At 37.5% G+C, this 27,865-nt stretch overlaps 1 protein-coding gene across 1 annotated transcript in view; it reads right to left on the bottom strand.

The window, feature by feature from the left end:
* Positions 1-27,865, bottom strand: part of LOC126416933 (formin-2-like) — a 361,208-nt gene that overhangs the window by 26,073 nt on the left and 307,270 nt on the right. Inside the window, exons 9-16 of the mRNA XM_050084813.1 lie at positions 26,789-27,821; positions 26,492-26,512; positions 25,383-25,467; positions 24,938-25,164; positions 24,793-24,854; positions 17,677-17,886; positions 15,211-15,405; positions 7,240-7,369 (exon numbers count right to left, since the gene is read on the bottom strand). Of these exons, the coding sequence (XP_049940770.1) occupies positions 7,240-7,369; positions 15,211-15,405; positions 17,677-17,886; positions 24,793-24,854; positions 24,938-25,164; positions 25,383-25,467; positions 26,492-26,512; positions 26,789-27,821 (1,963 nt within the window). The remainder of the gene's footprint in view (positions 1-7,239; positions 7,370-15,210; positions 15,406-17,676; positions 17,887-24,792; positions 24,855-24,937; positions 25,165-25,382; positions 25,468-26,491; positions 26,513-26,788; positions 27,822-27,865) is intronic.

Genomic DNA, 27,865 nt, shown 5'->3' on the forward strand with positions numbered 1-27,865 from the left:
CTCTTTTTATTTCTGGAACATTGCACCATATTCACATATGGTCCTAATAATTCAAACTCATCATAAGCAGAGTTTCTTGTGCAAGTATCAGTGTCATATTGCCCCTTAAACTTCAGCACAGCCTTTTATCTGGGCATGTACACCAACTAGCAGTCTACTTTAATAAATTTCTCTTGCCAAACAGTGACCTAGAGAAGAGTTGACCATCAAGTAGCAGAGCATGCTACTGATCACAATACTTCAATGACTATTTCACAATCCATATCACCTGAATCATATACCCCCACCCCTCTTCTCCACTCCCCCATGTATAATACCAACTTCTCTGAACAGCATACATGGAGCTACTCCGTACAATACGTCCCTCAGTTTCCGCTAACCTTCATCCTACACCTACCTCTGCCTCTGTTCCCATGCCTTTCCACCCCCTTTCCCAATATCTCCTCACTGCTTTACACTATATTTTGAATCATTCATCAATTAAACTACCCTCACAGTGTTCCATCTGCGAACTCTCTTATTTTTGTCCTCTCTCTGCTTAGCCACTACCTGCCCCTTCCATCTTCCTGTATGCTTTTACCCCTTCCACATGATAACTGCTCATGTCACTCAGATAGCAATTCTACGTCAAAATTAGGTCTGTGTGTGCATGTGCTTGCACACACTCCATAGGAGGACATTGTGAACCTAATTGGTGAATGGTCATCTTTATTCTCTTCCATGTTTGCATTCTACTTATAACTTCCCACAATTATAAAACTTTACTTCATTGTATGTTACATAGACCATTTACCATAAATCTTAGCAATAAAGAAGACACCAATTTAGAAACTATTAAATTCATTCACATTTCATTATGGAACAAGCTAAAAAATCACAGAGTAGTTCACATTACAGAAGAAAAAATTGACTACCTCATTGACAAAATGTGAAAGTATAGGTTTTAGTTTTAATGTTGACTGTGCCTTACTCTGGCATGTTATAGTAATTTTATGCTTCTGAAAAGGCTAGATTAATTTAGCCAAAACCTGGTAAAGACCAGAAAATTTGTGCTGCTGATGCAGATTCTTCAATATATTAGTCTATCACAGTTGCTGATGGGGCTGCAATATGCTAAAAATTCTTATCAAAAATTTGGGTGATGAAGTTTTTTTGAGTCTCCTATTATTTGTTTTCTTTTAACACTAATGGTGTTCTTCTCATTTAATGATTTTTTTATGTACCATTATGGCACTGCTGTGCTTCACTGTTCAGTGATAAAGTATTTTACTGTTCTTGGTAAAAACTTTTAAAAGAATTAATTTTACTGTTGGCTTGAACTGTTATTGTATCAGTTAATGTATTTGAACGTTTGGAGAATATTACAATAAGTAAAAAAGATATTTCCTACATCCTGATGGGGTGCCCCCTTCCCGAGGTTTCTTTATGGCAGCAGGAGGAGTAGACTGCCAGTTATCCATATGTTCTGTAACTGTTCATTTGCACTGTTGTATGTATATGTTTGTTATCTTGTCAAGGTTCTTACAGCTTGGTAAATACCATTTTGACTATATGGTACATATATCTTGAAACAATATGGTTTTTTGACATGGACATGCACTTAACAGTTTGGAAATAGTTGTATTGTCCATTATTGTAATGTTAGTTTTCTGTTCTGTAGGAAGATTTGAAAATGGATCCTGACCCGTGACTAGTTATCAATTAAATAAAAATGAAATTTACAACTTTGGCTGATTTTCTGTTGTATTGATTAAAACAAGTTGCAGCTCTGCAATTACTCCAGCAAGCTGAAAGTTTGATGGTAACCTAAGTCAGAAGTTTAGTGGCAGAGTGCTTGCAGGCATTCTTTGATAATATTGCTTGTAAGTTTCCTGATCATGATACTGTAACAGGGGGTGACTCGAGTTTGCCAGCTATAGAATAGGAGAGTCATGTAATTAAAATTGGCACCAGAGAAAGGGGTTCATGTGCCATTTCCCTTAATGTGTTGTCTGAAATTACTTTGAGCACTTAGAAAATTGACTCAGGAGGGTAATGTGTTGGACCTTCTAAAGTGTGCATCATTTACGATGGTGGCCGAGTTTAGGTTCGTTCTGCGCATCTGATGTCACAAAACACAGTCAGCCAATGAACAGAGAATGATGTTGCCAGAGCTCGACTGCAGTGCAGAGCTGAGAGCATGGACGAGTGTCTTCAGTTTTAGAAACATACAGTCACAAATAAAGTAACTGAACAAAAGCAATGTCTTGATAGCAGACTTTCTTTTATAGAAAGTTTGGAAAAAGCATTCTTTATACCAATTGTTTCATATTCTATTAATTAATTAAACCAAACAAGCAATAAGCCTCCTAATGCAGGCGATAGCAAGGAAAGGTGTTTGTATCATTCTCACTAACCGCTTTTTTGCAATAAAGAACAGCGGTAATTGTTCCTTTCCTATTGTACTTCGACGGAGCGTGAGTAATTCATAGTCATACCAACAGTGTTTATCGGTATTTTGCGTGCAATTTTAAAGTCGAGCTGTGTTAGCGTAATGGTTAAAGCATTTAGCTATTAAGCGAAAGGTTCTGAGTTCAAACCTTGTTCAGTGCCTAATATTTTCTTTATTTAAAAACAATATCAGAGTGTCTTACTTTATGAATTTTATTCGTTTGAATGTAATTTTTTGAAATTTCTAGTGGCAGCTAAAATCGACCATGTGGAAAGTATACACTATGGACTTTTACCTCTGCAAACTCTTCAAAATTTCGTGCAATGGTTTACTACATCTAATGCTGCACAATAACTGCGTTGAACATCGAAACAAAATTAAGTCATTTATGGGGGAAGGTGTCAGTCAAGAAGGTGTGTAAAAATCAAATTATTGGGCCAAATAGTTTTTGTGAAATTGAATGATAAAGTATGTCAAAGCAGTCGAAACACCATGTGTCTGCACAGGCGAGCAGTGCAGTGATGACAAAATCACGCACGGTGCGGAATGCGGGGAGCACGTCTCTGTAGCAGCGAAAGGGTTAATGCGGCTGTGGTGGCTTTACTTCATAAACTGTGTGCTCCCTCCTAAACGTAAGTTTAGGAACTATACTATGGCGCTGCTTCTCTTGGCGCTTGCAACTAGCAACGCAGCAATCTCCCGCGTCTGGGCGGGCATGCGCAAACCGCCAAGATAAAAGAATTGAACTATAGTAACTAACAGATCTGATCTTCGCAAATCATTTAACACAGATGAGCACATTAGTTCATTTAATTTGTGATAATGCCAGTGGACCTCCTCCATTGCTGAGTGGTCAGCACAGCTGATTCCTTGTGGTCGATCCAAGTTCAACTCCTGGTATGGCCAAGGATTTTTCCTTGATGGGAAGACTTTAACAGGGTGCACTCAGATTCATGAGACCAACTGAGGGGCTACTCAGCCAATTAGTAGCAGTTCCAAGGTCTAAAAGCCCAACACCAACTGGGAGAGCAGTTTGCTGACTACATGCACCTCCACACAACATCCAATGACACCCTTGGACAAGGATCACAAGGCAGTCAGTGTGGAGTGATCGGCCCATCCAGGGCCAGAACGTGAAACATAATACCAATGACTTCAGGTGTTACGAGGTAGGAAAATATTTCTGCTTTACAGGAGTAACAGAATACAGAATGAAGATGTCTGAGTACTCAACATCAAATACTCAACACTGTGGCTGGAGATAGCATTGCACAAAGCATTATACAATACTTCTTCCACAAGTGTGTGCTGGGTAAAGTTATGATGGATGGGGATAACCTACTGTGGTTAAATAGCCATGTTAGGAAGTTGATATGAATGCAAAGAGCTTCATTTTAAGTGAAGTCAAAGCCTATTTGACACTAAAAAGCAGAATAAAGGCAAAATAAGAATAAGGAGTGCAAATGTGAAAAGCATTCATTTAATTCAAAAGTAAAATTTTGCCTAACTACCTGAATAATAATCCTAATAGGTTGTGGGCTTCTGCAAAGTCAGTAAGGAGATCAAAATCATCTATTCAATTACTCAGTGAGACTGGAATTGAAGATTACCTAGAGAAGATCAAAATACTGAAATTTGGTCTTCCAAAGTTGTTACAACACAGAAGGTTGTAACATGGTTCCACCTTTTAATAAAATCATCACAAAAATGGTGGTATGGTACATATTGAGATGATCACAGGATGGAAGATGAACTGACACTGGTCAACAATGGAAAGGCATCAGAACCTGTGTGATTCTACAGACATTAGGCAAAATGAATCTTCCGCTCCCCTAACAGGAATGAAGAGATTGCATAAAAGCTCAGGCCATTCCTGTTTTCAACAAGGGTATCAGACACATGCATAGTTACAAGCCTATATCAGTTACATCAATTTGTTGTCAACCTTGGGAACTTTTTTTATGCTCACACATTATGACATTTTCAAAGAACAAAAATGTCATCTACAAAAATAGCCTGACATTGTCAAAAGGAATGAAACAGATAATCAGAAACATAAAAAATGCCTGAATTGTATTATGATAGATGTCTAAAATTGGAATGGTTTATAAAAGGAAGAGGGGTTAAGCAAAGAAGTGGCTCTCACCAGTGATTTTTAATATAGTAAGGAAATTTCACCAAGGCTCAACAGCAGATGATATGAAAAAAATAGCAGATGATGTGATGATTTGGGAAGAAAAGAGCAAGAATTGAAAGAACAACTAAATTCCTAGAAGAGAGTAACTGAAGAAACCATATTTACAGATGTAAAGGTAATTTCTTAAATACCCCAAGTATGTGTGATAAAACTTATGTTGTTTACAAAGTATATACATGATCTAGTAGAAAGTGTCAGATGCTCTTTAAGACTGTTTGCAGATGATGCACTTGTCTATAAGAAAGTAGAATGTCAGAAGACAATATTGATTGCAGAATCACCTACAGAGGGGTGATGGATGATGCAGGTTCTAGCAGTTGATCCTGAGTGTCAATAAATGTAAAATATTGTGCATACATAGGAAATGAAAGCCACTACTGTACAACCACACTACTCAGGTCATCAGTCCCCTAGACTTAGAACTACTTAAACCAACTAACCTAAGGACATCACACAAAGCCATGCCCAAGGCAGGATTCGAAGCTGCGACCGTAGCAATAGTGCGGTTCCGGACTGAAGCGCCTAGAACCGCTTGGCCACAGTGGCTGACTGGGAAAAACATTAATAGCTTGTTTAAGCTACTGAAATTGATAGTTGAATCAAAAAAAGACGCACACAATAGAAAAGCACTCGTGAAACCTTGTTTAATCAAAGCTGTTTAAGAAGTCGTTGAGTTAGGAAAAAAAGAACCACTCCTGAACAACATGGTAAAAGCTCTAATTGAGCTATTGTCATATGATATCAAGGAGCAATTTCTTTTAAGAGTTAAAAAATTGCCATGCTATGCATTGCAGTCTGATGTATCAACTACCATTTCTCACTGTAGTCAGTTACTTTTATTTGTCTGCTTTTTGGATGATGACAACATAATCAAAGAAGAATATTACTGATTTTGTGGGAACTAGAAATGATATTCAGAGGGTTTGGATGTCATCAAAATAACAACAGGATTTTTACAGAAGCTTAACATTATGTGCAAAAAGTTCCTCAGTTTCTGTATAGATGGCACTCCAGCTATTCTAGGATAATGCTCCAGTCTTGCAACATTAATAAAACGTACTAATCCTTCAGTATTAACAACACATTGTATAATATATCACCAGGCAGTGGCTTCCAAGACCCTCTTTTGAAAAAGCTCTGGACTGAATGGACTCTGACCATGAGACCCTTCTCTTCTACACAGAAATTTGTTTGCTGTCAAAAAGTAACTTGCTAGGAAGATTATATTAACCCAGAGGAGAGATTAAGTTATTTCCAGGTGAGGAAAAAATAAAAGACTGACTAGAGCACTTTACTGATCAGACATCTCAAATGTATTTGGCTTATCATACTGCTATTTTCACACACTTGAATAAGCTAAACTTGCAGTTGGAAGGTTACAGAAGCAGACATGTAGGAGGTATTTCAAATATATTTATTTTTAAAGATAAACTTTGTGCCTTGATTTGGAAACTTCAATTATGGATAGGTAAAACTCGTGAAAACAATTATTCTACATTCAGGGAATTAAGAGCACTCATTGATGATTAAAAAGTTGAATTTTACTAGGGAAAGCAAACAAGAAAACATCAAGAGTCATCAGAAAATGTTGGCTAATGAATTCAATCATTACTTTCCAGAATATAACAAAGTAGAAGCTAAAGTTTTTGATACACTTATTTGTAGCTCTTTTAGCACTAATGTTGGAAAAGTTGCAGAAGAAATTTGGGAAGAGCTCATTGAATTCTAAATGGATAGAAACTGTAGGGATGCATCTAAATCTGATTTTCTTGGGGAGTTTTGATGTGAAAAAGCAGTTTCATACACAAAAATTTTTGAAATATCCTTGCCCTATCTTATGCTTTTCTTCAGAACTTATTGATGTGAACAAGGGTTTTCTGTTTTGCTGGTATTTAAAAACAAGTCCAGGAAGTGACTGAAAGTAATTGATGTTGTGTGTGTAGCTTTGAGTAGTAATATTAGCTCTAAGATTACAGAAATTTTAGACAAGATACAAGCTCAAAAATTATGTTGACAAAAACTAAATTTAATGTTCTGCTAAAAATGTTGAGTTTTCTATGATGATAGTACTGTTAATGCATGTTCCTTTTGATTTTAGTGAACATGTTAAAAGTTTTGATAAAGATTTATTTCTAAATTGACACAATTATTTTTCTAGAAACTTGTAATCCCTGCTAACAACAAAGAAATCAAAGTGGCCCCTGTCAAAGAAAGGTTGGGAGCCTCTGCTGCAAAGTAAACTGATGACCAGAAATGTCTCTTCAGGGTTCTAGATATATGGAAATCACATGGGGAGGGATTGAGGCTGTATGAAGGCTGTGTAAGGATGTCTCTGAGAGACTTCTGCAGCCTAGTAAAAAAAAAGTTGGCAATATGTGGGCTCTATTCATAAGGAGGTTTATCAACAGTCACTCTTTAAGCTTGTGGTTCATTAATGGAACAAGAAATAGAGGAAAATATAGCAGCACCAGAAGAACTCTCCTCCAAGGTCACTTATGAACAATAGATGTAGATATGTATGCTAAAATATCAACATAATTACTAACATAAGTTATTTGTGTAAAATTGCACAAAAATTATTTATCATTAGTATAGAAATATATAATGATACCTGTCAAATCTCTCTCCAGTTTTTGTAAGTCAGCAGCAAGGTCATCAAAATGAACAACTGCTGCCCTTTCAATATCTCCTGGTTCGGGCACAGGTAAAGCCATTTCAGGATTTAATGGATCATCACATTTCTAGAAATGAATATTAACAATTATGTTAATAAAAATGTTACAGATGCTGACCACATTACAACATTTTCATTAGAAAACATTGACACTTATTCACATCAGTCACTAGGAGTTTTCAACATAACATAAAATTTCACTGTTGAATATTAAAGCTGTGGCAGGGGTAGAGAGAAATTAGGACTGCAAAATTCAATGTTACATCAAACGAGCACATAGTGCTTTTTACATCACAGTTACTTTGGGATGAAATGAATCTTACTAATAAAAAACAGAACAAAAGGTAGTAAGAAAATAAGAATTACTGTAAAACAGACAAATGACACAAAATGAAAAGGTTATTTACGCATGAGGAAAGAATGAATGAAAAGATATTGGGCAATTTGGAAGGAACAAAACATCTATGCATCAAAGAAGATTACCAGCAAATGACTAAAGCAGTCCAGTGAGTCCATAAAAGTATATAATAATATTAGTAGTAGTAGTAGTCGTAGTAATGATACTGATGATGATGATGATGATGATGATGATAGTAATAATAGAAACATGAAGATTATATGAAACAGGATTTAGATATATCTAGGACCACTGGACACAATTATGCTGACTAAGAATTACGAGGGTGTGCTGAAGTGTGAAGCCTCTGAGTTTTTTATGGTAAAACTCTTAAAACTTTTTAAACAAAACAAATGTTATTAAGATTCTACATCTTTATTCTTCATGCCTACAAAATTGCAGCCCTCTGCCACTAGAGGGCTCTGATTTGTAGCATGTTATATGGCACTGTGTAATGTAACTATTGTATGTCGGTGCATAAGAAACAGCTTGCGGTAATCGAGCTTTAAATTTGAAGAGTTCATCCACACATGGAGCACTCTCCCCTTCAGCATGACAATGGCAGAACAGACATGAGTGCTGCAACAATCCGACACCTCAGGTTCACTGTCATTGATCGTCCTCCGAAGAGTCCTGATTTGGCCCCATCCAATTTTCGTCTGTTTCCAAAATTTAATGAACACCTTTGAGGACGTCAGTATGGTTGCAATGAGGTGATGAAAACAGAGGTGAGGTTGTGGCTCTGCCAACGAAGTGAACCAATTTTACAGTGGCGGTATCAATCAAGTGATCTCTCGTTGGGAGAAATGGGTTCCTCACCAGTGTGACTATCTTGAGAAATAAATATGTAGTCATGATGAATTAAGATGGAGAATGTTAATAATATTTGTCTTATTTAATAGGGTTTAAGAGTTTTCACATAAAAAAATGTGGAGGCAACACTTTTCAGCTAACCCTCATAATAGCAGTACCAGTACTAGCACAAATAAAATAAAAATACTGATGGTAGAACATACAAAATATATTTATAAGTGTACGAAAGTAATTTTTCATGACACTGCAATCTGCAAGAGACAGAATGCAATATCAACAGATTTATATACAGTCTGCATGGTACAATAGATTCATTGATATGTTCATTAATCCCTATAGCAATACAAATTGTGTGGATGTCATCAGTTATTGTCTTATGAACTAAAACATTCATGGGTTCTTACAATGTTCACCATTCAATTCTTACAATTTTTACAGGTCAATTCTTATGATATTTATAATTATGCCATATACTGTTGCTTTATATAGGCCATGTGGTAATTGTGTGTATTAAATAGCTATCTACAATTATTCTAAATACTCATTTCCCTTGTAACAACTTTAACTTAATAAATATGTGTTTAGCTTTTGGCTAAAGATACGAATTTCGTTTACAACTTTTATTTCCTGTGGCAACCTTTTGTACAGTTTTAGGCCTTTATATAGTTCACTGTTCTGTGTTTTGGACTTGTTTTTCCTGTTTAGGTATAATTAGTGGCTAGATCTAGTTTCATGGTCATGTTTTGAGCTGTTTGTAGCATACAGATCAATATTTTTCCTTGCATACATTACAGTTGGGAAAATGTATTCACATGAGACAGTCAGAATTTCTAGTTTTTTGCATAAATCAGTACAATGGGCCCTGTTGCTGCTATTTGTTACTATCCATACAGCTCTTTTCTGAGTGTAGAAGACAGACTGAATATTCTCATCACTTGTTCCCCACAAAAAGATTCCACAACTGAGAACTGGGTGTGTATATCCAAAATATGTCATTTTGAAGCATGAAATATTGCAGACTGGTACAAGTATTCGTAGAGCATAATATGCTATGGATAGTCTCTTTGTTAAAGGTTTTACATGTTATGTCCATTTCAACTGACAGTCTACCTTAAACCCCAAAAATTTGGTATCCTTACACATTCTATTGTATGATCATTAATTGTTAATTTACCGTCATTGTATCTTTTATTCAACCCGAAGTGCATACAATTAGTTTTCTTTACGTTTCAAGTTACTTTATTTTTTAGTGACCACTTGTGAACATCTTTGATGGCTGCATTTGCCTTTTCTGTCAACTATGTTGGGGTTTTGGCTGTAATTGCTGTGTTGCTGTCATGAGCAAATAGTATTTTTTCCCATAACTGATACTCTGCGGAAAATCATTAATGTAAATAAGAAAGAGGATTGGACTTAATATACTACCTTGTGGGATGCCTATATTAATATTTTTTGGATCTGATACATGTTTTACTAGAAATCCTTCTGAAGTATGTGAAATCTCAACATGCTGCCTCCGGTTTTCTAGGTAGGACTTAAACCACTTCTTAATGACATCTTTTATTCCTAGTAACTCTAATTTATGTAATAAAATTATGTGGTCTACTGTATCAAATGCCTTTGGTAAGTCCAAGAAAATTCCATTCACATGGTCACCTTCATCCAGCACCTCAAGAATGGCCTTTGTAAGCTGTGCAATAGCTGATTCTTTACCTCTTTTGGGCCTGAAACCATGTTCTTTGCAAAGAAGGTAAAATTTATTTAGATACTGCATTAACCTATTTTTTATTACTTTTTCAATAATTTTAGAAATGGTGGACAGTAGAGAGATTGGTCCGCAGTTTTCTACATTTTCTGCAGCATCATATTTACGTATGTGTATGGCTTTCACTTGCTTTAGGTGCATGGGAAAACAGCCAGATTTGAATGATTCACTGATTATTTTTGTTACTGGAGCTTTTATGCACTTCGTACATTCTTTAGGGACACAAGCTGGGATTTCATCTACACTAGTTGATCTTTTATTTTTTTAAATTGGTATATAACTTGTGTGATCTCTTTCTCAGTTTCTGGGTAGGGTGCCACTGAATTTGGTGGATGGTTATGGATGGGTAAGACATGTGTGTCTGGAAAGTTCTGTTGTAATTTCTTAACAATGCTGTTGAAGTACACATTTGCAAAGTTAGCTACTTCTTTGGGGTCGTTCATTTGTCTATTTTTGTTCTTAATTTGTGAATTCAAATGTTTTTGTCCTATGTTTGCTGTTTCCTATTTGATAATATTCCAGGCTGCTTTGCTTTTGTTTTCTGCCTGCAATACTATTTTACACTTTGTGAGTTTTTAGCAGCTAGTAGTACCTTTCTGTAGATTCTCTTGTAGTTTTTATTAAATTGCAAAAAGGCTGGGGCAGTCTGTCTATTTTTGACTGGAGCAAAATATGTAAGAGTTTCAAATAATTTTTGATAACTCCGGTTATCCACATATTTCTTCTTAAGTTGCAATGATATTCAAAGTTTTGGGGAATGATTCCCAAATTTTAGTTTAAAAATGGACATGAAACTATTAAACATTTTGTTCACATTCATTTCTGCATCGAGTACCTCCCACCCTTCATATTGTATCTGAGATGAAAATTCATGCAGGTTTGACATTGAGTAGAGCCTTTTGTATGTTTTTGATTTAGGGGGCTTTTCTACATAAAAATTTTCTTTTAATATCTGACACAGATGATCTGATAAGCCTAGATTTTGAATCTATATATAGCATTCTTTCCTGTCTATATATGTTGCTACATGGTCTATCAACATACAAGATTGTTTGATTACTCTTGTGGGACAGTTTACAAGTGAAGTCATTCCATAACTGTGCAAAATACTTAAATAGGCATGACGGACATAATCTCACTTCATTGTAATGGTATTAAGTTCCCCACAGACGATTATGCTTGTTTTTAGCAAGATACCTTAGCTAGTGTCTGATTTACTTTTGAGAAAAAAATGTCCGCATCACCATTTGGTGATTGGTACACATAAATTACCATTAATTTTTTTGACATACTGTGTTCTCTTAAAACAATAGTTCAAAATGTTTATCAACACTTAATGTAGTAAGATCATTTCTGTCTTTAAGTGAAGTACCTCTCTTCACATAAATATATGAACCACCACCTTTCATGGAGAGTTCATATGACGCTACGGCTCAATACGAGATTTCATTCCCTTTGCACGATTGTTCTGCAAGACACACAACTGAGCTGTCTAATGTTTGTAAATTTACTTCTAGTTACTGAACTTTGTTTTTTATGGATTGTATATTCTGGTGAAGTACCATTAAACACTTAGTTTTACTTATCGTGGTGGCCTCCTAATTAGTTGTAATGAGTTATGAGATGGGTGCAAAAATGAAGGCAGACTATTGTATTTGTCGATATGTGATTAGAACTCTGTCTTTTAAAGCTGGTGGAATTATTCAGTTCTTTTGTATAGTGAGGGAGACTATTACAAAGCTGATTACTTGTCAATGCAAGGGATTTAGAGGAGGTGGCTCTTTGGTGGACTGTGCCAAAAGCATTACTGTTCAAGACAGATATATATCAATGAGATGGTAAATGAGACAGCATGACTACTTGTCTGTACATAGCCAGGATAGTAATGCATAAGATACTTAAGTATGATCAAGAAGCCTAACATTGCAGATACAGTGTAGGAAGATGCCACTGCTGTAAAGAATAGCTGATAGTACAAGTGTTTGTACAAGTCCCTTTGTCAGGTACAAAGAATAGAGCTTCTTATATTTCTATAAGAAATAGAGAGATTAAAAACGTAAGACATTTCTAAAAGTTTGAGCTGAAGAGCCTAAAATGCTTAACAAGGACCATTAGCTTTTTGAATGGATTGAGCTTTGATGAAACATTCAGTGCCGATTTTAATAACACACACTTGTAAGCACTGAGTTATGGAAAAGTCACCCTGAATACTGGGTTAGGGTAGACTTACCAGACAGAATGATAAGGAAAGAGTGATTGTTGGAGACTACACTGGACAAGATTTGAAAACCTCAGAGCTTAAAGGTGTAAATAGGATAGTAAGTAAGACAGAGATTACAGGAGTCTCTTGTCGCTCTGTACTATCACGTTCTCTAATTTATTAATTAGCTACTTCCTAAAATCATTCCCTGAAATGAGTCCATTTTGTCTGTCATGGCTCTTAGAGGTGACTCTTCTCACAATAAGACTTGCCCTATGCACCCTCCTACAACCATCTATACCAGCCCTGCAACTGGCAAAACATATACCATCAAAGGGAGAGCCACCAGTAAAGCAACACATGTCTTGTACCAACAGTTATGTAAACACTGTATGGCCTTCTAAATTAGTATGTGTATCACAAAGTTATCAGTTAGGATGAATGGGCATAGGCAGTGGGTGTATACTGGCAACACACAATATCCTGTTGCAGACACGCTCTATAACATGACAGCTGTGACCTTGGTGCCACTTTGATTCTCCCCTCTAACACGAGTTTCAAAGAACTACACAGAGGGTGTTATAGCATGCCTTCAGTTCTCACCACCCATCTGACCTTAATTAGTGTTAATTTCTTTGGTCTCAGCATTTCTTTTCAGTAACTATTTCTTTCTTCTCTCCTTTTTTGTTTTCTGTATGTTTTATCCCCCCCTGCCCTCTCGCATGTCTACCATGTATAATGCACTTGGCTTTTCCATCTTGTTACCTCTTGCATAATCTTTGGTCAGTAAGCTCTGCTACTGCTCATTACCCACCTTCCATCTTTCAAGCTCTCAGATCTTCAAATCTTGTCCAGTGCAGTTTTCAACGATCAATCTTTCCCTCTCACCCTGTCCACAAGTCTCCCATGAGCCTAGGCTTCTGGGCAACTTTTCCATAACTCTCCTCTTTCCTTAAACCTCACCAGACCTTTTCCCTCATTCATCTTCCTTCCGCTTTCCCTTCAACTCTTCTGCCAGGAGGAGGAGCCACTGACTCTGAAAGCTTACACATTTCCTTAACTTTTATTTGTGTTTCCTCCTGGCAACGATTGGTTGGTAGACCTTTTTATCTTGCCATATTATTGTTATTTTGTCCTGGATCTTTCATTGTCTGATTGTTCCTACAGCATTTAAATGGTCAACACTCATTTTTCAACCCAGAATACAATGAAATAATCTGGTTATGTTCGGTCATCGAAAATAGGATGTTTCAGAAATATTGCAATGTATTTCAATATAACTATTGCCGTGTGAATGGAGGTAATGCTGTGTTCTACAACTTTCAGTCTCAAGGATGGAAGGAAAATTTTGTCTCCATTACATTATTATTTACTGTTTTGCAGTGAGAGACACACAAGGATGCACAAAGAAATGAAAAGGAAGAAAAATGATAAAGAGAGACTGCTTCCAACCTGGTATATTATGGATGAATTGGACTGAATTGAAAGTTTCAAAATGTGAAAAGTTCAGTTAATTACTTTTTTTTAAGTTTTGCACAAAATATGTCAGAAAAATGTCAAAAGTTTGTTTTGTGTTTCCAAAATAAAAATCTGTAGTGATTTAGTGATGCCATTACCTCTCATGTAAAAGCAGATATTTAAAGAAGCTGGCCAAATGCAGACACAAGCTATTAAAGTAATACATTAGAATACTCAGTGAGTAGGTCTCAGCAGCTTCGCCTGCTAAGTTATTGAACTGTTTTACTTTAATAGAATTTAATAAAAGAATTCATATTCTGTTATGGAAGTTGTTGGTCCCCAGCAAATGAATCTAAGCTTTGTAGTCTGGCAAGTGGATGAGGATCATATATTATCAGTAGACCTTCTATCATATCAAAGTCTGAAGCCTACAATGCAAAGGACTCACTCATACTGGCAAGTGTTAGAGACCATACTAACCAAGTTATAATAGAAAAATGAAACCTGAATGATGACCTCTTGTTACTTGAAATACATGTCAGTGCACCTTACATGCATTCTTGAGCTCTAAATCAAATGTAAATGACACGTTAGAAGATTGTGCCAGGCTTAATTTCATATAGTGCTTATGTGGACTGCCAGTTATTGGCTAAAGACATCTTCCATAGAAGCTCATATGAATTCCTGTTCTTGTGGCTAATCTCACATGCACCTGAAATTGTAATCTGTAACTTGTCATTTTATAGGTAGCCAGATAGTTACACAGTAAACTGCATATTATCTTCTTTTTAACAGACATGTTCAGTAATATTTCAACTTTATTTCAAACTTGCTGACCTTGAGTCACTAAATAGAGTGTTCATGTCATTAATAAATCAGATTACTGCCAAAGGTTTTAAGGAAAACATAAACAAGAGAATGGTCCAGCAAACAATCCTGAGACATCAAACAATACTTACACAAGAACTTTAAGTCTTCCTAGTACACTGACTGCTCAGTCTGTGTCTATTAGTCATGCCTCTGCTTGACAAAATCCCATGTTATTTGCATCTATGACAGAACTGTAGCAACACTAGTGTGCTATTATCATAATTAATCTTCACTAAAACTCTCTCATGCTCAGTAGTCAGTACCATTTCCGGTCCATTTCAGAACCAAAGAAGAAAAACAGGTCAATATCTGGATGTATTTTGCCTTTCTTTAACCTCTTTTCCTAATTTTTATATACTTATAAACAAGAAGTTTACATAAAAATTTCACATGTAAACTACTTACTTTCATGTATGCTCTTACAATAAAATGAAGCAATGTAACACTATTGTCTTTGCTCTTGACATCACGTAACTTTGCCAGAATTTCTAATCCAAATCCATCTGCCTGTCCACGTGTACGATTTCCACCATTCATATAATTTCCCAGAGCCAGTATAATGCTGAGTACTGTCTTCAGACTTTCTGATGTTGTCAAAAACTGGAAAACAAAGAAAATCTTTCTGAACATTCTCACATATGAGTTTACACACAAAATATTTTTCTTGTATGAAGTTATAAACTGACTAATACAGTGTTTGTAAAATGAATTACTTACTGATTTATAAACATGTTAGGTCTCAAAACTTTTGAAGGATGCTTCAGAATATTTTAACTTAATCATTATTTTCCTCATTAGCTCATAAACAATCCTCAAACAACTGCATAACTTAGTGTAATACTATTAGGTTGTTGTTGTTGTGGTCTTCAGTCCTGAGACTGGTTTGATGCAGCTCTCCATGCTACTCTATCCTGTGCAAGCTTTTTCATCTCCCAGTACCTACTGCAACCTACATCCTTCTGAATCTGCTTAGTGTATTCATCTCTTGGTCTCCCTCTACGATTTTTACCCTCCACGCTGCCCTCCAATACTAAATTGGTGATCCCTTGATGCCTCAGAACATGTCCTACCAACCGATCCCTTCTTCTGGTCAAGTTGTGCCACAAACTTCTCTTCTCCCCAATCCTATTCAATACTTCCTCATTAGTTATGTGATCTACCCATCTAATCTTCAGCATTCTTCTGTAGCACCACATTTCGAAAGCTTCTATTCTCTTCTTGTCCAAACTATTTATCGTCCATGTTTCACTTCCATACATGGCTACACTCCATACGAATACTTTCAGAAATGACTTCCTGACACTTAAATCAATACTGGATGTTAACAAATTTCTCTTCTTCAGAAACGCTTTCCTTGCCATTGCCAGCCTACATTTTATATCCTCTCTACTTCGACCATCATCAGTTATTTTGCTGCCCAAATAGCAAAACTCCTTTACTACTTTAAGTGTCTCATTTCCTAATCTAATTCCCTCAGCATCACCCGACTTAATTAGACTACATTCCATTATCCTTGTTTTGCTTTTGTTGATGTTCATCTTATATCCTCCTTTCAAGACACTGTCTATTCCATTCAACTGCTCTTCCAAGTCCTTTGCTGTCTCTGACAGAATTACAATGTCATCGGTGAACCTCAAAGTTTTTATTTCTTCTCCATGAATTTTAATACCTACCCCGAATTTTTCTTTTGTTTCCTTTACTGCTTGCTCAATATACAGATTGAACAACATCGGGGAGAGGCTACAACCCTGTCTTACTCCCTTCCCAACCACTGCTTCCCTTTCATGTCCCTCGACTCTTATAACTGCCATCTGGTTTCTGTACAAATTGTAAATAGCCTTTCGCTCCCTGTATTTTACCCCTGCCACCTTTAGAATTTGAAAGAGAGTATTCCAGTCAACATTGTCAAAAGCTTTCTCTAAGTCTACAAATGCTAGAAACGTAGGTTTGCCTTTCCTTAATCTTTCTTCTAAGATAAGTCGTAAGGTCAGTATTGCCTCACGTGTTCCAGTGTTTCTACGGAATCCAAACTGATCTTCCCCAAGGTTGGCTTCTACTAGTTTTTCCATTCGTCTGTAAAGAATTCGTGTTAGTATTTTGCAGCTGTGACTTATTAAGCTGATAGTTCGGTAATTTTCACATCTGTCAACACCTGCTTTCTTCGGGATTGGAATTATTATATTCTTCTTGAAGTCTGAGGGTATTTCGCCTGTTTCATACATCTTGCTCACCAGATGGTAGAGTTTTGTCAGGACTGGCTCTCCCACGGCCGTCAGTAGTTCCAATGGAATATTGTCTACTCCGGGGGCCTTGTTTCGACTCAGGTCTTTCAGTGCTCTGTCAAACTCTTCACGCAGTATCGTATCTCCCATTTCATCTTCATCTACATCCTCTTCCATTTCCATAATATTGTCCTCAAGTACATCGCCCTTGTATAGACCCTCTATATACTCCTTCCACCTTTCTGCTTTCCCTTCTTTGCTTAGAACTGGGTTTCCATCTGAGCTCTTGATATTCATACAAGTCGTTCTCTGATCTCCAAAGGTCTCTTTAATTTTCCTGTAGGCGGTATCTATCTTACCCCTTACCTACTATTAGGCATTTAGAGAAAATAAAACAGCAGTTATTTGGCATTTGGAAGACAGTTAATGAATACTCACAAAATGGCGCTTCTCTTATCAAAAGATAATTTACTAACTAGAAACAATTAATTAGCTTTTATTTGAAAAGAGATTATTCATTTGTGTGTGCTCTTTCACCTTCTCAAAAAAACTGTTCAGCTCTTTTCTTATTAATAAATTTCTTCCTATTTCTAAAGCTGCAATTTTTATCACTGGTAATTTTCTGCTGGTAATTTTTGTGATAAATTACCTCACAAGTGGATTTTAAGTTGTTCAGTTTACTTTCAATAGAAGATATACCATCTTCAAAGTCTGACTGGAACATGAAACATGCAATGCGTTCAGCAAAATTTGGTATTTCTGCAAGTTCATAAAGGAACTGTTCCGGCTTGTCAAGTGGAATATTTGGGTTAGTTGCAACATGATTCCGAATTAATGAAAGCTCTTCTTCGGTTGGTCTCTGAAATATAAGATATTCATTGCTTTAATAATTGCACAATTTACAACATTTACATAATATGTCTTTGAAATATTGGGGAAGAATGTGAAATAATGATCACTGACTTCTAAATGCGAATCCCACAGTAACAAAGCAATTCAGTTTCACATTGGAAATTTATTTTAAAAAATGTGAATATAGAAGAAACCTCAGATATGAGACTGTACAATATTGTAAATATTAGACTATTTCTATATATCAAACAATGGAAAACCCAGAATGGAATGTAGCAGCATTATGAAAAGGATAGTTGCTACTCACCATATAGCAGAGATATTGAGTCAAAGATAGGCACAATAAAAAGACTGTCACAAAATGAGCTTTCGGCCAACAAGGTCTTTGTTGAAAATAGACAACAGACAGACAGACACACAAACACAACTTGCACACATTCGACAACAGCCTCTGGCAGTTGAAGCCAGACTATATGAGTAGCTGTGCATGATGGGGGAGGCAGCAGGGTGGGGGTAAGGAGGAGGTGGGGGTGGAGAGGGGAGGGATAGCAGGGTAGGGATGGAGGATGGTAAAGTGCTGCCAGTGGGAGCATGCAGGGACAAGACAGAGAGAGGGTAAGGCAGCTAGGTGCTGTTGGGAGGTTAGAAAGAGGAGAGGGAGAAAGATGGGAGGGAGGGTTTGAGGAAAAGGAGAAAAGTAAAAAGACTAATGCATTGGTGGAATAGAGGGCTGTGTAGTGCTGGAATGGAAACAGGGAAGGGCCTAGATGGGCAAGGATAATGACTAATGAAGGAACGTAGGATATATTGCAGCGAGACTTCCCACCTGCGCAATTCAGAAAAGCTGGTGTTGGTGGGAAGGATCTGAATGCCACAGGCAAATGAAGGTTTTCATGGCCTGTCAATGCTCTGAAATTTCCCTGGGTTTCTTGAACAAACCAATAACATTGTGTTTGTAACATTATTGGAATGGATAAACACTCCTCCCACCTTCCGATGACAGTAACACCTGAGAAAATTTTAGACTATTGCATGAATATCCTTTCCTTCATTAATTTGTATTTAGTTCAAATGTATAATAAGTTTCTGGACTGGGATTCAAAGGATGAAGAATACTGCTATTAATCAAAACCAAAACTGTCGTGATTATTTTTTCTGTGGAGTTTGTAGTAATTTGTCTCAGTTTAGTTGTTGTGGAAGTACAACACAAACCATTAATGCTGACCCAGCTCATTTGTCTCGAAATGTTACAAATGAGTAACTAGAACTACTGTGTCACATTTCTTGAGTTTTGTTTACAACCAATGAATTAGATCAGCAGTACAGTTTGTTTGTTTTGTTTCTTGGGAACAAAAACAACTAGGGTCATACATGCCCACAGAGTAGAACACCCTCCTACTGGACAAACAGTACAAGCAAGCTTATGCCAATAAATTATTGTAATTGATATTTCTAATTCCTGTCAGAATGCTACAGAAGAATGCTGAAGATTAGATGGGTAGATCACATAACTAATGAGGAGGTACCGAGCAGAATTGGAGAGAAGAGAAATTTATGGTACAACCTGACTGGAAGAAGGGATCAGTTGGTAGGACACATTCCGATGCATGAAGGGATCACCAATTTTGTAGTGGAGGGGAAGCGTGGGGGGTACAAATCATAGATGAAGACCAAGAGGTGAATACAGTAAGCAGATTCAACAGGATGTAGGTTGCAGTACTTACTTTGAGATGAAGAGGCTTGCACAAGGTAGAGCAGCATGGAGAGCTGTATCAAGCCAGTCTTTGGACTAAACAACAACAACAACAACTACAACAATGCCTTTCAGCTCGATGTGATTTTCACGTATCTCAGAAATCAATCTACATCTACATTTATATTCTTCAAGTCATCCTGCAGTATGTGTACCATTGTCACTTCTCCCATTTCCTTTTCCACTCATGAATGGTGCACAGGAAGAATAATTTTTGGCTGGCGATTGTTGGTTTTCAGCTTGACTCCCTCTAACTTAACTTTCATTGTCTTTATGTGTGACACATGTAGGATGAAGTAACATATTCTTTAACTTCTCTAATAGCAGACACTAATAAGTTTAACAGCAAACCACTCCACAGTTCATAGTGCCCCTCTAGTAGCGCTGCCACTGAAATTGGATGAGCATTTCCATGACAGTTTCATGCTTGCTAAATGAATCTGTGGCAAAATGAGCTCCTCTTCATTAGATCTTTCTATTTCACCTCTCAATCATATCAGGTAAGAATTCCACATTCCATGATATATGAACATGTGGCATCTGTTCTTATGGAAATGTCTGAAAGAACAGACACCATAGGGAATCCACAGCTGTGATACAGGTTATGTAAATTGAAGATGGAGGGGAAGAAAAGAAAGGAAAGTGAAGGGACTGTTGATGTCAGCTGCATCAGGACTTTATGTGAATCAGCATCAATAAGTGAAAATGTGTGCCAGACTGGGATTCAAATCTGTGATCACCTGCTTACTAGGTAGTTGTGCTAACCACTGCACAACACACACAGAGCGTTTGTCACGGATGCATGGATTACCTCGCCGTGCCTCTTGGTCAACCTACATTGCCCCTGGTACCACCTCTCTAAGTCCCTGTCCATGTCCTTAATACTTGCTACTTTGAGATTATCACAGGAGGACAGATGTAATTGTGTACCCACATTCATGTAATTGATTTGCCTTGACGGACAATGAATCTACCATCTCCAATGCAGATCCACAGTTATGTCCAACATCAATGCAGCAGGCATGGAGGACATGGACAGGGACTGCAGAGAGGTGGTGCTAGATGGGAATAAGGGTTGGCCTAGAGACATGCTGAGAAAATCCATGCAATTGCAATAAACAATGAGTCCAGGTGGTGCAGCAGTTAATCTAACTGCCAAGGAAGCAGGAGATCCCAGATTTGAATTTCGGTCTGGGGCACATTTTCACTTGTCACTGCTGATTCCGCATCAAGTCCCAATGCAGCTCACAGTAATGGTCCCTTCTGTTTTCTTTCCTTTCTCCCTCCAACCCCCACCTTCAATTTACATAATGTGATCCCACATTCATTAGCAATACTCAGATAGTAGTTGAAAATGCTACTTCCTTCATGGGTGGACTTCACTTCCTGAGGATTCTTCCAACGAATCTCAGGCTGGTATCTGGCATACCTGTGATTCATTTTATGTGATCATTTCACTTTAAATCACTCCATACATATACTGCCAGATATTTACTGGATATGTGACTGCTCCCAGTGAGTCATTTATTTGTACAAGACTGGGTCTTCCTGCCTATTTATTGATCAATGTGTTATACTTGTCTATATTGAGAGTCAGCTGCCAATACCTGCTTCAGTGCCAATCCTCAGCAGGTCATCTTGCATTCTGTTACAGTCATTGGGGCTTCTCCATATACAACACCATCCTCTGCAGACAGCCTTCTCGGATCTTCCAACATTATTCACCAAATGATTTATATGTATTATGAACACTACCGTATTTACTCGAATCTAAGCTGCACTTTTTTTCCGGTTTTTGTAATCCAAAAAACTGCCTGCGGTTTAGAATCGAGTGCAAAGCAAGTGGAAGTTCTGAAAAATGTTGGTGGGTGCCGCCACAACTAACTTCTGCCGTCGAATATATGTAGCTCTACACAGGCATGCTTTGTAGGCACAAAGATAAAACTGGCGAGCTTTTTTTCTCCGCCCCGAGTTTCGACAACGGCATTTTCATAGATTATCCAACGAAGTAAATACAAATTCCGTATTGTTCATCTTCGAATGTAGCAGCATTTCAATATACTATGAAGATCCGACTGGCAAGACTGGGATGTTTGTCAATATGGCCAAAACTGCGTTCTGAATTTTTTGCTACTTGTGAGAAGAGATGGTTGCTAATAGGAACTTGTATGAATTGTGAATCACATGCAGTATTCTCTTAACCATAAGAATAATACGAAAATAAACATTTTGCCATGTATTGTTTCGTGTTTGCTGCTATCTCATTTAAATCCTGTCTGCCTAATAAACTACAAAACTAGAGTGAGACAACAGCAAACGCGGAAGAATATACATATCATGTCATGTTTATATTCGTACTATTCTTATGCCTAATAGTGATACAGTCAGAAATGAAGCACGGCAATTGACTAGATTTTTAAATCTAAGATAAATCTAATTCCTGTGCAGAATGTAATGCACTAAAGAGGTGCCTGCAAAGATTTTCAAATGGAGAAAAATTTTAGCTAAACTTTAATTCAGAACATCTTCTATCATACGCAGTCTCTTATTTGGTTCTTGTTGAACGTTATCAAAGAAAGCAGCAGTGTAAGTAACAACAAATAGCAGTCTCTTGCCATTGTTTCGCTAATGAGACGATTCCTCTCTCTCTCTCTCTCTTTCTTTCTTTCTTTCTTTAATCGTAAGCGGCAGTAGCGAGCACAAAACCAAGGTATGCCGTGAGCGGCGAAAGGCCGTAAACACACACTATCAGAATGCGACAAACAATGCATGACACAGTACAGTAATGCATTTTCAGCTTAGAGTGACGTAAACACCTATAACAAAGAAAATGGCGCTTATCAGATCAAAGAAAAATAAGCAATCAATTCAAACCAGATGAAGCACGTGAAAAAGGAAGGGTACCCATATAAATATGGACGGAGCGCCTGACGCATAGCAATGGCTACCTGGTAAAGCTTAACTGCTAAGCTTACGACTCTAACCAAACTACTGTAGCTGTATCATTATTCATTGGACCTAAATTGTGTCTCATATTACAATGGGCCAAATTTGTTTCGATTTGGAGATGCGACCTAAAACTTTTCTCTCCCCTTGAATTTTGAGTCTCAAATTTCAGGTGCGGCTTAGATTCGGGAAATTTTTTTTCCCTTGATTTCGAGCCTCATTTTTCAGTTGCGGCTTAGATTCGAGTGCGGCTTAGATTCGAGTGCGGCTTAGATTCGAGTAAATATGGTATTTATCCTACAATATTCCCCTGGACTATGCCTGAAATTACCACTACGTCTGAAGCCTTCTCCTCATTAAGAATGGCATACTGTGCTGTACTTGCAAGAACTCTTCAATCCAGTGTGATATGTCTCTTATTCCATGCACTTTTATCCTGTTCATTAAGTAACAGTGTTTATCCATGTCAAATGCTTTCCTGAAGTCAAGGACACAATCTGAAGAACATGTTCCACAGTTACAATCTGTGAAACTTTTCTTTATTTTTCATATGAAGGAGAGAGTTAACATAATAGCCAAAGTGTTATGGAATTGGAGATACTGTAGATAAATGCAAACTGAGATCATATGAAGGAAAGAATTAACACCCCTAATTTCATCATACAGTATTTGTTTATTCATTTTGTTGTTGCTGCTGCTGTTACTTTTGTTTGTGTTGAGTGCCTAACACTGTGATCATCAGCACACACAGTATTAATTACAATTTGTGATTGGTAAGGAATGTCTATTTCTCATACTTTGTAGTTAAGAACATTAAAAAAAAAACAAATCTTTCTTTCATGCTTTATTCTTACCCAGTCAAGTGTCACTAGAAAACATCTGAAATACTGAATTGTGTGTATAGAAATAACATTTGCTACAACCACCATCCACTAAAGAGTGACTGCTGCTGCAGCATGTGAAGAGGAAGTGAAGGGCTCATATGACTTGCAATGCTCTTTGCATTAGGTTAGTGCACAAGCTGGTAGCATTTTTGTTTTGCACAATGCTATTCAGTTTGCTATGAGTCTATTTATCAATTGTCATTTTTCATTTGTAGTTCCCCATTGCTATTTAAGTTTACATATTGTCATTCTGTCATTTGGAACAGTGAGAGGAGCTGTGGATGATATAAAATGGAGTGCCACATGGAGAAATCTGAAAATTACCAAAAATTCTTCTGTTTGAGTTCAATAGAGGGGTGACAGCAGCGGATGCAGCCAGAAACATTTGTGCCATGTATGGGGATAATTCCACATGACAGGGCATGGCAAGAAAATGGTTCTCTCATTTTTAGGAGGATTGTTTTGACATTAATGACTCTCCTGTTCAGAAAGACCTTTGGGGTTTGATGAGGATCTTTCAAACACATTAATCCACAACAATCCACATCAGTACATTCAAGAACTGGTAAATGTGATGAACTGTGATCCTTCCACTATCATGTGACATTTGCAGGCAATGGGGAAGGTTCAAAAATTGGGTGTGTGGTTACCACAAAATCAAAAAACTCAGTGGGTGGCCACATGTGCATTTCTGCTTGCACATCATCAATTTGCACATGAACAACACTGACCATTCTATGCTGCATCATCACTCCTGACAAGAAATTGTGTCCCATACAAAGACCTGCACGCATCCACAAACAATAATGTTGTGCATCAGGTGGAACAGTGATGGTATGGTGTACTGTGAATTGCTTCCCCAAGTTATAACCATCACAGCAACAAAGACGTGTTGCAGATACAATCCAAGAACAACAACCAGGAAGATCACATGATTTCTACAGTCACAAAATTGCATAATTACTGTTGTAAATCGTAAGGGGGACTATACTACTGATGACTAAAGTCTCTGTTATGTGTATATGTTTTATTACTAAACTTATGAAGAAACACTATGAACCTATGCACCTACGTAATGGTACAATGTGGAAAATGCTTCAAACTATTCTGAATCATGCATTTACAGCCAAACCATGTTCCGCACGCATGTTCCACACCCAGGAGGATCCCCTCTTTTGTGGGTCTATGGAATGAATAATTAATCTAATCTAATCTAATCCAGTTTCCCAACTATTAGGGACTGTCAGGGATTCACTGCTCAAACAAACTCATTATTACTGTCTAATCTTCCATTTTATCAATTGTAATGAAAAAATATTTCTACACTTACAGAATCATATATCTGTTGTAGAGCTTCCAGATTCACAACTGTTGTATCAAAATTGTATATTGCTGAAAAAAAAGACTACACTTAGAAACTGGAATTTGCATGTTGTATTACAAACTTTACACTAATCATCTTTGAATATAATTACCATTTTCTATTTCTGAGAAGTCAACATGTAGGCTAGATGAAAGAATACCAACATTCTGAGAACGTTTGCTGTCAAGAATTTTTACTGCCTGTTGCTTTGTAGGTTTTTCTTCTTTCTTCTTTGCTGGTTTCCGTTCAATCACTTGTCGAGAGAACAGATTTGCAAATTCACTAATATCTTCAATTTTGGCTTCTTCCAAACCTTCCCAAAGAGCAGACTGCTGCTTACTATATGAAAAATCAATGTTTATAGACTAAAACAGCCACAGTAAGCTTCATGAATATATATTCAAATGAATAAAATGCAGTAATGTTTTCAGCCACCACTATTGATGAGTAAAGTTAAATATTAAAGAGTAATTGTAAGCTTTCCCATAGAAAGCAAACAACATGGTGGGATATTCCTTACATGTTTGGCATTAGAAGAGAGAAATACGTAAACTTACACACTTTCTGCTGATGGCACAACAATTCGAGTCCAGTAAAGAGGTTTCATAGGTACTGTAGGGTTCACAGGCTTTTTCCTCAACACTGTAAATGCAAAATCATGAAACTGTATAAAAGAGCCAACCATCACTGTATGAATTATCGTTACATGAAAAACCTTCTGATCAAGAGAATGTTAATTAAATGGTTACAATTCATAGATTATCTACTTATTTATTATATCCATACTTTTCCACTTATTTTTGTGTTGTCATGTAATCACTAAATAAATTATCAACTTTTACTTCTGAATTGCAAACTTCATGTCCCAAAATGCTCTGTAACTTTAGATTACTATTTCCAAAAAGATAAATCAGCATCTATGATGTAAATTAATTTCATTTTGGGAAGTACTTGCACTATATACATGATACTTTACTTACGTTTGCAAGCTGGAGGGGGAAAAAAAAAGATACAAGAAAACTAATGTAATATGCATCTCAGAACACCATGCAAAGAACCTTCATTATAAAATAAATTCTTCTTTCTTCTGTCAAATCAAAGTACTAGATTGCACACAAGTAATTCAGAGTGTAGAGAAACATAATAGAAACAGAAAGTAAGATTTAAGTTTCTGTCTCACTATATTCATACACAGCCTCGTCTTTTCCAGGTGCTGTTGAGGGGCAACCAATCAAATTCAGATTATGACATGAAAAGAATAGTAATAACACAGTGAGATGCCATTGAGTATCCAAGGCAGTTAAGTCATTTATATACAGAGCTAAGGTGGCATATTAAGCTCTACTGGACCCAAAGTAATGAATTCAGCAACAAATTAAAATACTATCTGGAAAAACTAATGCAGTTTGGAAACATAGTTAATGATATGACAATCAGAATCTTTTTGGCACACTATAGAATGAAAACTAAGTGTTATTTGGTTTACAAATTTCTACAGTTTAGCAAACAAGCTTCAAGCAGTTATGTTTCTCTGCAGCTCTGGCTGCTTTGCCTTATGTAAAGCCTACCACCCTTGACAGCACAAAAAAGAAAAATCAGATACGGAAAAGTAACAAAGAAAAACAAAACTGAAGCATGCATCAAGCATTGATGTTAGTTTTCTTACCTGTAACAGGTCCAGGAGCCACTACCAGGTTCAGGTTTATAGGTGAGGACAATGCGAGAAATAAGGTGTCAGTTAATCAACACAAAAATAAGTACAATAAAAAAGTGAAAGAAAATAAAAATATGCATCTAGCTCTAATGCTTAAATCATTTGCATCTGAGGAATTAGGAACAATGTAAGTGGAATAATGGAAATATTATTTGCAGTTTCATTTTAATCCAAGCCAAAGACAAAAGTGTCTTGCAAGTGTAGTTAGTGCTACAATATTAAAGATAAGCAGAATTCATAAATACTCACTGGCTTTTCCGGCAGTCCATCCGCCCACAGGTGGCACTGGCAGTGGCATTGGGCCACCTGGTACTGCAGGTGGAGGTGGAGGTGGAGGACCACCACCTGGTGCCGGAGGAGGAGGAGGGATTCCCATGCCTGGGGGTGGAGGGGGTGGCGGTGGCCCTCCCATTCCAGGCGGTGGAGGGGGCGGTGGTGGAGGGCCTCCCATTCCAGGGAGTGGAGGGGGTGGTGGCGGAGGGCCTCCCATTCCAGGGAGTGGAGGGGGCGGAGGTGGAGGGCCTCCCATTCCAGGGGGTGGAGGAGGTGGTGGTGGTGGTGGGCCTCCCATTCCAGAGGGTGGAGGGGGCACTGGCAGTGATACTCCCATTCCAAGGGGTGGTGGCGGTGGTAGTGGAGGACCTCCCACTTCAGGAGGTGGAGGTGACAGAACATCTCCCATTACAGGGGGCGGAGGTGGCGGCGGCGGTGGCGGTGGTGGTGCTGGACCTCCCATTCCAGTGGGTGGAAATGACTGCATCAGTGGTGGAGCTGGAGGAGATGGAAGGCTGGCAGAAGAAGGAGATACAAGTCGATCAGAAGAAACTTGAGCTGTCACAGGTACAGAATTCTGCACCGATTCAGGTACTTTATCCGGAACACAACTTTCAGCAAAAGTCTCAGTTCCTGTAACTGCAGGAGAAAAGTCTGATGCCTGATGCAGAATGCCACCTACTCTTGATGTTTCATTATTTTCATGCTGAACTTTCTCACTTGACATTGTCATACTATTGTTTTCAAGAGGCAGTGTAGTTGAAACACACTGCTCCTTCACTGGTATTAAGTCTTTAGTGTCTGTTGCTTTTTCACACAAGACAATCACTTTCTTTGTGTGGATTTCAGGTTTCTTTGGTTCCTCTTCAACAACTGCAGGGACAGCTCTCATGACAACCATGTCCTCAGGTTTAGTTTTCATTTTGTTCTGTTTCTTCTCAGAAGAAAATCTGAAAGAGCCATCTCTTGTTGGAGAGTCAAAATCGGCCTTTGTTTTTGCTGTCAGCGACTGAAATGATAAAAGGAAACATTGGGTAATACAACTGAATAAAA

This window comes from Schistocerca serialis, chromosome 8 (assembly GCF_023864345.2).
Source record: "Schistocerca serialis cubense isolate TAMUIC-IGC-003099 chromosome 8, iqSchSeri2.2, whole genome shotgun sequence".
NCBI lineage: Eukaryota > Metazoa > Arthropoda > Insecta > Orthoptera > Acrididae > Schistocerca > Schistocerca serialis.